The sequence below is a fragment of the Pocillopora damicornis genome, chromosome 6 (genome assembly GCF_964200805.1).
Source record: "Pocillopora damicornis chromosome 6, jaPocDami1.2, whole genome shotgun sequence".
NCBI classification, from domain to species: Eukaryota; Metazoa; Cnidaria; class Anthozoa; order Scleractinia; family Pocilloporidae; genus Pocillopora; species Pocillopora damicornis.
The window spans coordinates 7,617,219-7,632,434 of NC_142675.1; the positions used below are offsets into that span (position 1 = coordinate 7,617,219).

At 39.2% G+C, this 15,216-nt stretch overlaps 2 protein-coding genes across 2 annotated transcripts in view; both read left to right on the forward strand.

Annotated features, from left to right (window-relative positions):
- LOC149043727 (tyrosine-protein phosphatase Lar-like) overlaps nucleotides 1-15,216 on the forward strand; it is a 138,147-nt gene that overhangs the window by 1,963 nt on the left and 120,968 nt on the right. The window lies entirely within an intron of this gene.
- LOC149043728 (uncharacterized) lies at nucleotides 1,021-8,653 on the forward strand. Its single transcript, XM_089210681.1, has 6 exons — nucleotides 1,021-1,079; nucleotides 1,508-2,167; nucleotides 2,567-2,701; nucleotides 3,439-3,561; nucleotides 4,160-4,270; nucleotides 5,316-8,653. Exons 2-6 carry the CDS (start codon nucleotides 1,531-1,533, stop codon nucleotides 8,438-8,440), a joined length of 4,131 nt encoding a protein of 1,376 aa, XP_089066807.1. The 5' UTR covers nucleotides 1,021-1,079; nucleotides 1,508-1,530; the 3' UTR covers nucleotides 8,441-8,653.

Genomic DNA, 15,216 nt, shown 5'->3' on the forward strand with positions numbered 1-15,216 from the left:
TTTTCAAAAAGTCTAAGTCTAAGTATGGATTAAGTTTACAGTTTTTTCCTTTTCAGGCAGTAACTGGTAACATTTACCGCCTGTGGTACCTCTTAGTACCATTTAAAATTGCTTGGAATTCTTCAAATTTAAAATGTAAATTAAACGATTGCTTTACAAGTTTGAAAATTTATTTTACCTGTCATGCTTAAAATAAGGGAGAACACTGAGTTTACTGAAAGACTTATCAGATTTAGAGTCAGTACCTTTTTTTATAGTATCTGAAAAAACAAATTAAAATATAACATGCAATGTTTCAGAAATGTAGCTTAAAACAAGCAATACTTCAATTTTCAATGGCCATCGCACTGATAATACTATAGAGAAAGTTGTCAATTCATACAGTTCAGTGCCTTGTAACTTTCCAAAATAGTATCAACTGGCTTATTGAGAGTCAATGAATAGTACTCTTACAAAAAGTTCAGAACAATCCAAGTTTAGTAATTAAAGCAGTGTTTAACTACTGCAATCTGCAGTTAGTTTGATCGTTCATTTGAAAACATTTCTTTTTGAAGATATTTAAACAGCCTCTCAACACATGAAAGACCTGGAACATTGAAAGGTCCAGTGCCTTTCAGCTCTTTGGAGTCATAGAAGACTCTTCTCTTGTGGACAATATCAATATTGCTTCTCAGAGGCCAGTTAAATGTTTTGACAACTTGGTGAAGAAATTTGATTTCAACCTCATTATCAGTAACCCTAAGGGCTCTTCCGATGTAAAACTCGGTGTCTGCACTAGAAAGCAAGAACCAAAAGACAGCAGAAACACCAGTTAGAGCATGCTCAAGAAAACTGAATCATACATAATTTACATTATCAACCCAGCTGATGATGTGAAATTACTGTGATATAATTATATAATGTTGCCGTTAATACCACTTATAACCTAGGAGCACCTGTTAGTGCCCATGTTTGTGACTGCCATTGTCTTTTATAACTGATATATGGTAACTGTTGTTCTGCTGCTTCCCTTTTCAGACTCTCTGACTTTATCCCTGATTCAAGGGTTATTTTCTTGAACCCAGGAAACTCTACACAAGGTAGGAGGACTTGCTGCTCTTTTTTTCTCTCATTTTTGAAACTTGCCTTCATTTTGTCAATCAGTATTAACCCTATAATTGCCATGAGTGACCAAGACAGAATTTCTCCTTACAATATCAACATAATATCAACCAGATAAGTGATGAGAGTGAAGAAATGTATAAATTTGGGGATAATTAGTTGATCCAATCCTAAATTCTCTGAACTAACATTATAAGAATTGTATGGTTGGGAGTAAGGAGAATTACAAATTTGATGTGGGAGTTAAAGGGTTAATAATTTATTTGCTGGGAATAATTGTGTCCTGTTTGCATATGTTTTTGCATGCATCACGATTTGAAATCATTCTCGGTCTCAATTGGCTATCGGGATTTTTTTTTCAAATGGATTTGATCAACATAACACATTGTCAATTCATGTTTGACAGGTCATCCTGGTAAAGTCAGTTTCATGGCTACGGCTCCATCGCCATTTGCGTTTACGAAAGAGACTACAAACTATGCAAGGCTATGCCGCCTCCTGGTGGACGTTGGATCTCAAGTGCTCCGGTCCACTTTTGACAAAATACATCCACCAGCGACTCTACATAAAGTTTTGGGAAGTACCTCAGTGCATTACGCCACATTGCAATCACTGTACAAAGGGAAGAAGAAAGTGCTGAATCCCACGCAATGGGGAAGGTTGTACCCTACTCACTCACCCGTGTCTTCTGCAGCCTTCGATATCACACTTCTAGTGGTGCTTCTTAGAAATATCTGTGGTTTGGGCCCTCCTGCCAACGGATGGGATCGTCTTCCCCTAGCTACAGATATAAGCATCGCAGATGATATCGCCAGAGTGAAATATTACAGAAACACTGTATACGGACATGCATCTCAAGCCTTTGTGGATGACGTTAGCTTCAGTGATTACTGGCAGGAGATACGAGAAGCTTTGGTGAGACTGGGAGGAGCTCATTTTAGAGCTGAAATCGATAATCTTGAGCACGACTGCATGGATCCAGATATCGAGGAGCATTACCGTGAACTGATGAAACAATGGAAGAAAGACGACGACAGCATTAAAGACAAGCTTGAAGAAATTGAAGGTCAGAAAAACATTGTCCACTGCCAATGTGGATGAATCTGAGGGCTACAAAAGTATATATTTTCAGTTAACACGGCAGTGTAGGCTAGCTCATGATGTTTTAGTTTTGGTCGGCATTAGTTTCATATTTGGAAGGTATTTTTACGTTGTGTGTAATTTGAAGAACTAATCCAAATGTTGACACTATGTTTTCATTTGCAGTATTTTTGTCTGTTCGTGGGTACACGTGTACAACTGCTGGAGTGCATTTTTGTGCTTACTAAGCGTCTTATCGAGTTTGATCTATTTGATTCGGAATCGGATAGATATCGATATACGTATCATTGTTTTATCTGCACCTACCGTGAAGCTGTGATATAAATTTGCTTATGAAAATGCGCATACCTTTTGAAATTTTCAGATTCGCTGGAAAACATGAGAAGCGTCATAGAAAGAAACTTCAGAGACACAACTGATAAGATGGAGATTGAAATGAAAGAGGTGAAAGAAAAGCTTAGTAGTCTGACGGCCTCAGCTGAAAAAAGCACACAAGAAGGTTGGTAGAAAGAGCTACTCACCAAGAAAAAATTATTAAGAGCGACACTGTTTTCTTGGGGCCATAACGCAACTGATGTGCATGACGACGGTAATCGCTGGATGTCGGCCAACACAGCATACTTTGGTTCTTTACTAGTATAAGAGCACACCCTACATGAAAATTCCATGTAGTCTGTGGGATGCCATAGAATCTGAGATTTTCTGTCCTGGCTACCTCTCGGATTTGATGGTGTTTTGACGGCACTCATACTTATGTATCATCGTAGTGGGGATAGTTTATCGTCTTGTTTTAGTATTACTTTTCTTATAATGAACCTAACTTCCCAGTAGCGTTAGATGTGACCCGCATATTTCCGAATGAAATAACCAAATCCTTCCTCCTGGCGTATTGGAGTATTCAATTCTACATGGGAAAATAGTTAAATGAGGATCGTCTCGAGTAAAATAGGTTAGAATAAGATGTATGTGGTTATTTTACATTTCCTGAGGAAAAGACTGTCGGCAAAACCTCCCACTTCATCGCAGGCGGGTCTCTAGATTTCTCCAGCTTTGAATCACCGCGGTGTAGGGTTACTCAAGATGTTTTCATTGTGGACGGAACTAGTCACATACTTGGAACTTTATTCTGAATCGACTAGATATTGATATACGTTTCATTGTTTTGTCTACACGTAAACGTGAATCTGTGGTGTAAATGTGCTTATGAGATTGCGCTTATCTTTCTTACATTTCCAGATTCGCTAGGAAAGATAAGGCACGACCTCAGAGACACAACTGAGAAGATAGAGATTAAAATGAAGGAGGTTTTAGAGACGCTTAGTAGCCAGGCGACCACAGTGGAAAAAAGCGCAGATGAAGGTTGGTTACTAGATAGAGCTACTCACAGATAAACAGGGATTTATTAAAACATCTTTTGAGCATGACCACATTATTCGCGTGATGTCGGCCAATTTAACATTTTATTACGTAATGTATTGTTGTAAGAGCACACCCTGGCTTCCAACCTGCCCTGGCTACAAATGAAGATACTTGGTTATGTGTGGGATGAATGAGATGGCACGGATGTGAGGCTACCTCACGGTGTTGGATAGTTTTCTGACAACACTCTTACATATTTAGCTTAGAGGGCTATTGTCTTATACTAGTTTTACTTTTGTTGAGGACATAGGGAGAAATGAGAGGGCGGAAAGGCGTTCTTTGGTTTTTATTAATTAGTTCCTACAATGTCGCTTTTACCGACAAATATATTTCTTAGACTATCGGCTCCAATGAAATCAATATTTATCTCCTGAGTTTCACTATTAGAAACCGCTGAAGCCGGGCCATAAGGTTCTTTAGAATGTTGTTTAGAATAAAAAAAATACACATAGGAAGGGAAAAGGATCTATTTAGTTAACTTTTAATGAATAAAGTGACTCCCACTCGGACTAAAAGTTCCAATGTTATTCCACAAAAGGGTCTCTTGAGAAAATGAGAAGCGAAATGGCAAAGATGGACAGTGAACTTAAAGAAGTGAAGGGAAAGCTGTGTACTTTGGCAGCCCCTGTGGGAGAAAGCAAGGATGAAGGTTAGTTGAATTATACAATAGTTAGTCGTAGTAAACATGTTCTGTATGTAAGAGAGATCATCCTATCTTAAAGAGATTCAGTTTTTCAATTTAAACAATCTCTGGAATAGTCTCTGTGGTGTGCTTTCATTCCCTTCATTTATTTAAACTTTCACCCGTAATTAGCCCAGAAACATTACATTTATATTAGAAGGGAGAACGATATAAAAATAAAGTACCGTTTTAAAGAAAATATTGGCATTAAGTTCGGCTCCGTGTTAGAAATTAACAGAGTAGGTTCGACGGCATTTATAAGCTAAATGGCCTTTGGTCATTAAATTAACATGAATTATGCATTGATACCTTTTTTCATGGTCCAATTAAGTTCTTTGGCGATGGTGTCGTACTCGTTCACTTATTTAAATTCAGTGCCGAATACCTAATAGCATCGAATGTGATCCGCATATTTCTGAATAAAAGAAGTAAACCCTTCCTTCGCTCATATTGTGGAGTATTCAATTCTACATGGGAAAATAGCTGAATGAGTATCGTCTTGAGTAAAATGAGTTAGAATAAGATGTATGTGGTTATTTTACATTTCCTGAGGAAAAGACTGTTGGCAAAACCTCCCACTTCATCGCAGGCGAGCCTCCAGTTTTCTGCGGCATTTTTGATGAAACTGCGTGACAAAGAAGGCAGAAAGGCGTTATTTCGTTTTCATTTATTAGTTCGTAGTCTCACTATATCCAGAAAAAGCCTTGCTCAGACTACGGCTCCAATGATATGAATATCTGTCTCCCGAGTAATTTATTTTACGCCAGAGTTTCACTGTTAGACACCGCTAAAGCCGAAGAAACAGAATAGGTTCAACTGAATTCATACTCTGAATGGCTTTTAATCAGTAGGCATGAATCATACACTAAAACTGTTTACATCGTCCAAGTAATTTCTTTGGCAACGGTATCTTACTCATTCGCATATTTAAATTCGGTGCCGAAGACCAGAGAGGTACCGCAATTTTTAACGCCGCATTCATTAGATTTCTTACTTATTTTGCTACTGCTAGGTATTTTTGATCCAACTGAGCTTATCAATGGAATTCGCCAGCTGTACAAGACTCGCGAGGGATGGCTCTCACCATTTCCATGGTGTGAAGAGTTTCAGTTTTTTCTTGGCAATATTTTTACAAGGCTCAAAGTGGTCAGAAGAAAGAAAACGAGAGGAGAAATCACTGACGTATTTGTTGACATGTCGTCAATACTAGACCCGTATGAAGAGTGTTCAGCGCCGAGAACAGTGTTGATTGAAGGAGAACCTGGTATGGGAAAAACCACCTATTGTAAAAAGTACGCCTACGACTGGGCAACAAAACAGCAAAAACCTCAGGGCTGCGGCTCAACAGCATTTAAAGTGGTATTGTTGTTGAAATGTCGAGACATCCATTCTGACGTCTGGGAAGCCATTGATGATCAGCTTCTGCCCCGAGACATCAATGAAGAAGTCAAACAACAATTCTTTCAGTTTATTCGTGAAAATCAGTCCAGCGTTTTATTGATATTGGATGGATTGGATGAGTTACCGTCCAGTAAATTGTCGATGTTTTCCGAATTAATTGAAGGAAGAGTACTCCCCAGATGCCACATAGTTGCAACAGCAAGACACGAAGCTGGAAAAGAGGTGAGAAAATGTTGTGATGCGCTGCTTCAGATCGAAGGATTCACTGAAAAGCATGTGAGAGGATTTGTCACTAAGTACTTTAAAGAAAGGACGGATTTAGCCACCAAGCTCTCGCAACGGATGTCGCGAGATAAAAACCTGAGAGAAATAGCGGCCAATCCTCTAAACACAGCACTTCTTTGCCTTTTATGCGAAGAGTTTGAGGGCACACTCCCCGAAAGCAGAGCTCAACTGTACTTGGATATGGTTGAATGTGTTTTGAGAAGATATAGAAAAAAGAAGGGACTATTAGAAAAGATCGAAGACCTGACAAACCATTACAAACCGCAATTGAATCACCTTGGAAAAGTAGCGTTGAATGGTTTACTTGACGATAAGCTGCATTTAAATGAAAGTGAATTGAGAAACCATGCAAAAGACCTGACTGAATTTGGGTTTCTGTCAGTGCAGCCTGGTGGCAGCAAACTGAGACAAACACTGCATTATGCGTTCTTACATAAAAGTTTTCAAGAATTCTTTGCAGCATTCTTCATTTGTTCTCAGATTCAAAGCAAGGAAATGAAACCTGAAGAACTAGTTTCCGATCCCAGGTATTTCGTTGAACTTAAACAAATACTTTTGTTTTCGTGTGGAATTTTGGCCATGAAATGCGATGAACAGGCTGTGGCTCTTGTAAAGAGTTTAACAAATGAAGTCAACAAAAATAAAGGCGGTGGTGCAAAAATTGTATTGAAGGCCATCAACGAATGCAAAAGGGAAAAAAGCGATTCTCACTCGCATTTATCGAAGTCGTTTGGTACTGGTTTGAATCTGACCAATTTGGATTTGCGAAAGAATGGTATAAGTGATGCGGGTGCTACATGTATTGCTGAGGCAATCAAAGTGAACAAGACGCTAACCAATTTGGATTTGCGAAAGAATGGTATTAGTGCTGCGGGTGCTACATGTATTGCTGAGGCAATCAAAGTGAACAAGACGCTAACCAATTTGGATTTGCGAAAGAATGGTATTAGTGCTGCGGGTGCTACATGTATTGCTGAGGCAATCAAAGTGAACAAGACGCTAACCAATTTGGATTTGCGAAAGAATGGTATTAGTGCTGCGGGTGCTACATGTATTGCTGAGGCAATCAAAGTGAACAAGACGCTAACCAATTTGGATTTGTCTTGGAATGATATTAGTGCTGCGGGTGCTACATGTATTGCTGAGGCAATCAAAGTGAACAAGACGCTAACCAATTTGGATTTGTCTTGGAATGATATTAGTGCTGCGGGTGCTACATGTATTGCTGAGGCAATCAAAGTGAACAAGACGCTAACCAATTTGGATTTGTCTTGGAATAATATTAGTGCTGCGGGTGCTACATGTGTTGCTGAGGCAATCAAAGTGAACAAGACGCTAACCAATTTGGATTTGTCTGGGAATCATATTAGTGCTGCGGGTGCTACATGTATTGCTGAGGCAATCAAAGTGAACAAGACGCTAACCAATTTGGATTTGTCTTACAATGGTATTAGTGCTGCGGGTGCTACATGTATTGCTGAGGCAATCAAAGTGAACAAGACGCTAACCAATTTGGATTTGCGAGGCAATGATATTAGTGCTGCAGGTGCTACATGTATTGCTGAGGCAATCAAAGTGAACAAGACGCTAACCAATTTGGATTTGTCTTACAATGGTATTAGTGATGCGGTTGCTACATGTATTGCTGAGGTAATCAAAGTGAACAAGGCGCTAACCAAGTTGGATTTGTCTTACAGTGGTATTAGTGCTGCGGGTGCTACATGTATTGCTGAGGCAATCAAAGTGAACAAGACGCGAACCAATTTGGATTTGTCTTGGAATGATATTAGTGCTGCGGGTGCTACATGTATTGCTGAGGCAATCAAAGGGAACAAGACGCTAACCAATTTGGATTTGTCTTACAATGGTATTAGTGCTGCGGGTGCTACATGTATTGCTGAGGCAATCAAAGTGAACAAGACGCTAACCAATTTGGATTTGTCTGGGAATGATATTAGTGCTGCGGGTGCTACATGTATTGCTGAGGCAATCAAAGTGAACAAGACGCTAACCAATTTGGATTTGCGAAATAATGGTATTAGAGATGCGGGTGCTACATGTATTGCTGAGGCAATCAAAGTGAACAAGACGCTAACCAATTTGGATTTGCGAGGCAATGGTATTAGTGATGCGGGTGCTACATGTATTGCTGAGGCAATCAAAGTGAACAAGACGCTAACCAATTTGAAATTGTCTTACAATGGTATTAGTGATGCGGGTGCTACATGTATTGCTGAGGCAATCAAAGTGAACAAGACGCTAACCAATTTGAAATTGTCTTACAATGGTATTAGTGATGCGGGTGCTACATGTATTGCTGAGGCAATCAAAGTGAACAAGACGCTAACCAATTTGGAATTGTCTTACAATGGTATTAGTGTTACGGGTGCTACATGTATTGCTGAGGCAATCAAAGTGAACAAGATGCTAACCAAGTTTGATTTGTTTTAGAATGGAATGTCTTGCTGAGGCAATTAAAGCAGGGTTTAAACAACTTTCAAGTAGAAGGGCACTGCCTTTAAAGTAAGCAGGTACCTTTGAAAATTGAGGAAAATTTTTAAAAGAAAAGTCTCCCAGAAACGCATTTTCCTGCAATCTGGAGAAGAAATCTTCTTGCAATGATCCATACTTAATCTATTATAATAAAAAAGAATGGTACTCTGGGAGAATTTGTTTATTTCAGTGTTGTTTTCGGAGCCTCTTTTTATCCTACAGTTACAAGTTAAAGGCCCATTTCCAACCTTGATGCAACTCGCGCCGCGACCCAATTTCCTGTAACACGAAATTCCCAGATCACTGAAACCCTTCTAAAATCGTCTTTCTCAAGAGCCATCCTGAACATATAGTCAACAGTTTTACGGTAAATATATTCGCCGTTCGTTATTTCACTGTTTCCTTACAGTATTTTGAATTTTGTCTTGAAGAATCCTAAGAAAAAATTTTTTAAGTGTCACGCCTGGAGCTCTTCGTACTCCGTGAAGAGTCGGCGAAAAGGACAATATTCAAATTATTTTCAAATGAAGACAAAATACTTCCAATAGAAACTGGTATTTTTCAAAGAGAAATGTGGAAAAATATCAGACTGCCGGACGTTTAGTTATTTGAAGACCGTGTCCGGTAGTGTCTGGTGAAAATTTTCTTAGTGTCACGCTTGGATCTCTTCGTACTCTGTGTACAAGGTCAGCGAAACGGAGAAAGTTGGCATTTTTTCACTTTTTAGAAGCGCTTGAGGATTGTAAATGAAGGTAGAATATTTTCTAGTGAAAAATTAGTATATTTCAAGGAGAAATATGGAGTTGTTTAAGGACCGTGTCCAGCCGTGTCATTGAAATTTTAAGCGCCTGGATGGCTTCGTACTCTGTAAACAGGGTTAGCAAGAAACATCAAGTTCGAAATTTTAGGCTGCCTGGAGGCGCTTGAGGATTGTACATAAAGGTAGAACATTTTCATATAAATATTTTTTGGATTTCGAAGAGAAATATGGAAAAATATCGCACTGCCGGACGTTTAATTATTTTAAGTGTAGTCACTTCATTGCAGGAACTCGAACGTCAGCGACACTGACAGTTTGCGTTACAATTCTTATTTGCTGCTTTGCATGGACAACAACGCCGACCACTCTTTCGAGCGCAAGTTCCTCTCCACGGGCAGGAAACGTCAACTGACCCTTGGTCCTATTTAACAAGGATGGCAAACTTCAATTAAAAAAAAATTGATGAATGAATGAAAACGTGGTGGATCAACATTTTCACCTTCTTCGAAATGCTCGCAAGGATTTTCGCGTTTCTCTTTAGCAACAACCGATCCATAAGCGTTTACTGCCTCGGAATCTACTAAATCAATAGATTCATCCAATTCCATACCGGATTAAAACGTATAGAACTGTTTTAAACAGAATTATTTTGATAAGCTCTTCAAATTCATCGGAGAAAAGGCAGAAGGTATTTTGAGACCTGACAAGGTAAAAATAACTAACCAATCAGAGGCGCTATTTAAACAAAAGCGGTGGTTCAAAACGAAAACAAACGAACGCGTTGGCTCAAGGTTGGAAATGGGCCTTTAACTTCAGCTTATAAAGTGATAAAGTGTGAAACTGACACTTTTTGTAGTTTATGAAAACTCAAAGTCAGAGCCACAATCAGAATCTTCGGCATCCAAATCTGGCAGCTCCAAGGCTTTGGAGATTTTCTCTACCTCTTCCTCAACAGAATAGAGTAACTAGGCGTCATCATCAGTTGCCTGTACACCAACATCATGTACAATTACCACTGGAACATCCTCATTTGCAGATCCTGGACCTGGTTGTGGTGCTGTGTTGAAAACCTTTGGAGGGCGCTTGCGACGAGGTTTAGCTGCTAACCAGGACGAAACAGCCGAATTAAGAACAACTCTCTGTAAGAATAAAACATCTTGGGGAATGAAAATTTTCAACCCCCCTTCAAATTTTGCATGCAGTTAGGCGCTCAGGGTGGATGCACAAAAATACCCTTTATAGAGGTCGCAGCACTCTTGTTGCCATGGTAACAACAGCTGCTTGTTCGAGGCCTAGGGCCTCGTTTTCACACAAAAACGTCGCAAAAAAAATTGAAATTTTTATTTCTCTATCTCGAGCTAAATAAAACATTACAAATTGGCACTTCTATCATACATAGTAACATCACTCGTCTCTACATTGATTCATTCAATTTTCCCTGGGAGTGAATGTGAACACACCAATGGATTATTCATCTCGGTATAGTTTCGGTCATTTTTGTTGTCGGGTAAAACAGGGAAAACGTTTATCTGAATTTCTCCAAAAATGCACCGATTCTGCAACTGAAACTACCCACCTAGCTGGTTATAATATTCTAGTTATTAAATATGTAAAAATCTCTGCGGGCTTGCCTCTACTTTTTATGGAGGAAATTCGCGAACGAAGCTCAAAATCAGATATTGCATAATTTGGCGATGTTTACATCTAATGTTTTCAACAATAAATGTTTCAGAAAAATGAAACATTCAAGGCTTTGAAAGAATGTTATCTGATGAGCAATATCCCGAAGAGAAATCTCACCTCTAGTAGTCATCTTTAAAAAAAAAATTGATCAACCTTCATGGAGGACTACTCGACGTAGCAACAAACATCTACCTCAAATCGTGTGCATATCATCCAGATTCCGAATGCTGCACCTTCTTTTATGGGAATTTGAGCGATCTGAAGTCCTCTGAAGATACAATGTTATACTTGTATGTCATTTAAGACATGTTGAAGTCGGCTGATCTACACGAAACTACCCTCACACCGGTCATTTGTCATTAACATGTACGTTGTCACGCCGTGACACATGTCATGTCCATTGGTCGCCCCATAGAAGACGAGAAATGGACATTTTTCGAAATATCAGCATACTTCCGCGCATTCTAGGTGAAAACAACCAAAGAGAAGAAGAAAACCTCGATTGAACGCTCGTAAACACTGAGAGGGCAGAAATCGCAACTTGTCAGCGGCAATACAACATGTAAAACCCACTCGCCACAATAGCAATTTGTACGACTTGCACGAATATCATCACCAAGTGGAGATTTTGAACTACTCAGTATCCTTGCAGTACAACAAACGGAACAGGGATTTCATCACAATCAATTTCCAAAAATTTAGCTTTTTTCAGGGAGTCTTTCACGTGCTAGAACGTTATATTGGCTTTGAGCCTTGAGATTTATTTTCCTTGACAATAAAATGCTATAGAAAGTGCTTACAAAATTACAAAGGAACTATTTTTAGTGTCGGTTGGACCGAGAAATACAGATTTGAAATAGTTAATGCTGTCACTGATGAACCAAAGGGCACAATCTTCTCAGTTATTAGCTTGATAATCTCTACAGACCAACGTTATTGGACCGAACGATCTCCTGTTTCTTCCTAGTGAGCCGGCCACCTCAGGGGAAAATTAAAGAGAGCTTTGACTCTTCTTTTTCCTGAAGGACATGAAGCAATCCAGATTACATATTAACCATGGGAAAATTCGTTCAAGTGACAAGTTGCGATTTACGCGTGGATAATAAGTTGTTTGAAAGGTAGAATTATGACATTATGATTCCATTAAATATTTTATTTCGAACTTTCAATATGGAAGGAGATATCGATTGACTCGATTGCACTGCGGCGGTGATAAGTCTCTCCTCATCACATCTTATGCAAATTTTCTAACAGTTTTCCGACAGTTTTTAGATGATTCGAAATATCTTAGTTCCTGTCACAAGGAAGTGATAACTGCCCGAATCTGCTCTTTGTAAGGAGATGCCCATGTCGTTCAAATTGCGATTGCAACTGGGTTTTTACATGTGGTACTGCCGCTAACAGTTACGATTTATACTCTCAGATTCTCAGTGTTTACTAGCGTTCATTTGAAGTTTTCCTCTTTTTTTTCTTTTTTTCTTTTGGGGTTGTTTTGTTTTTACTTTAGAAAGCGGAAATCTGCTAAAATTTTAAAAATGTTTTTTAAATTTTCCCTTTTGCAGATGTAGGAAAGAGCTTTTTTAATTGTCTTTAGTTCCTCTTTGATTAGATTACATTCAAGTTATAATAGCTACCTTTGTGATGTTTTTTTCGTTTAAGGTGATGCTTATGCTTCTGAGGTATTTACATTAGACGAAAAGAAGTGTAAAACGCCATTGTTTTTAGAGTTTTGTTATGAAAGGAATATCATAAGCATGTATCATCCACGAGCAGCAATGTTTTTTCCATTCTTTATAAGCCTCGAGCGCCTCTCTTTCAATATAAACCAAAGCAAAAAAAAGTTTTCAGGCATTGTTTTTTTATTTCTGTTTCGATCTGCACAGCCATTAAATGAAATTTGACCACTGGGAGGTTCCTAAAGGGGAAGTGTGCGGGGAAAGGGGATGGGTGGGGACACAACAGGGGCGAGGTAAACAAAGTGTGCTGTGGATAACTCTTAAAGGGTAATGTATTGCCAGCGGACGCTTGTTTCCACACAGGTCTGGGGCCTAATTACGAGTTAGTAGATGTGCGATTCGGCAGGCGAGGACGCATAGCCCCTTCATGATGAAAGGATGATTGTCGGTTTTCCATGCAGAAAGATCTGGATTTGTACCAATTATAGATTATTTGCTAAAGAGACTGGCAGTTAGAGCTTTGTCAACAGATTGAAACAAAATTATTTCAACAAATTTTATAAGGAACTCTGTGAAAGATAGAGCTGATAAAGTCTTTTCACTTTCATCAGAAATAGAGACAACGGATTTGAAACGTAAACCGACATCCTCGAAGTCATTTAAAAATACTTTAAAAAAATTAATAGATTCTAAAATAGAACAGGACCCAGTTGTTCAAAGGGCGGATAACGCTATCCAATGAATACATCGCTATCCAACGGATGTGTTAACAAAGAATACTGTACCATCCATCGGATGGAGATTTATGCAGTGGTTATCGTTATCGAACAATGAGGACCAGGTGGACGACTGTTAGTTAGTGGAGTGATCTAAACAACGGGCAGTATTCACAGTTAACGATTTGGAGCACAACTCAGTAAGTGTTTTTTTTTTCGTTGGGTTTTTAATTTCTAACAGCAAAAACATGTAAAGGAAACGAAACATCGCAAAATCTTAATGTTTCCTCAACAAAGCCATAATAGTGGGATTGGGAAGGACAGGAAATTGACTGCTGCTAAAGCAACGCTGCTATGCCCCCTCACTTCCCGTACAACCCCTCTCCTCCCCTCCCCTCCCCTCCCACCCCCCATCCACTCCTTATCCTACAAGAACCATGATCCCTCCGTTAATTTCCTGACCACACGGGCTGTAAGGGGAGGAAAACTTGAAAACTCCATCAGTAAGTTTAATAAGAGCTGGGCGGAAGAAACAGAAAAGTAGTTTTCTCCTCCCCTCCCTTCTAACCCCCCGTCCCCCTCCCCCTCCCATCTCATTTGTTTTTGTTGTCAAAGCCCATTTCCAGTCTTTCCTGGAAGTGGCTTCTGATGTTTGACACCAACATATCCTCCTGGGAAGAGAAATAAAAGGAGGAAACAATTCTGAGAGCAAAAGGTAGTATTTCTCATATACCAATGTCATATGTATTGCGCTGAGCTGATTTAAGAACCCTGATGGCTTTTCCTTCTTTTGAAAGTCGTTTTAATCCACGCACCCTATAATGGAATTACAATCAAGCCGTTTGCAGTAAGCTGTGTAACTTTTTCGAAACTTCGTTTTCAAAGATGAGATTTCTGTTGAAATATCTGCTCCATTCCAATAGAGGAAATGTACCACGCCATTATTATTACAGTTTTGTTACCGAAGCGACTCCATTGACATGCGATATTAAGGAAACAGGATGGAAGAAGTTTGCTTGGATGCTGAGGAATTGGTCGAGATAATGCTAAAATACCTGTGGTGAAAGACGAAAGAAGCCAGTTATACAGTTTAATAAAGAGAATAGTGTATTAAATTAGGATATGTAGGAAAGAGGTTTTTTAATAAATTCGGCGAATGGATAACAAACTTCGGTGTCAAAGTGAATGTCAACCCATCTTGCTCCCACAGTCATGAAAAGAGTTTTAGAGACCAAACATTTATTTACCACCGGGGGATGGGAGATTCCCCTTCCTTTTTTTCTTTGATGGGGGGGGGAGGTCACATGGTTTTAAGGAAGGGAGGATGATCAGTCGTCTCTAACAGAGTGTAAGGGAGTACTATAGAAGATTGACCACCAATTCAATGTCAATAAGGGGGAATCATAAATTTTATTATGGCGTAACCAACCCCCCTCCCCCCCCCCCCCATAGGCGATAAATAATGAGCGACCGCTAACAACATGAAGCGAGTCTTTCTGAGCGTTTGACTCGAGATTATATTCAGATTTTATTACTATTGAATTTGCACATATAAATTGCAAGTCATTTAAATACGGTCAATAATTCTTCAGTATAGCTTTATAAAGTATTTATCTGGTAAATGTTATGCTTTTCCTTTGTAGCTTAAGCTGAATACATTTGAATACAACCATCTCGTAATTGAAAATTAGGTGCAGAGTTTCTTTGTTTAATACCCGCAAGATTATCCGACTCTCTCTTTATGTGTTAATTGCGTACAATATTCTGATCAGGTCCATCTATGTCAGTCCCTCTGGCCCAGCCTTTGGACGGGTCGACGATGGAGACGTCATAGGAACAGACTCAAAGGCTTGGTTTGCAGTTTAGCTCTACTGATCAGATTCCAACAATTAGTTACGA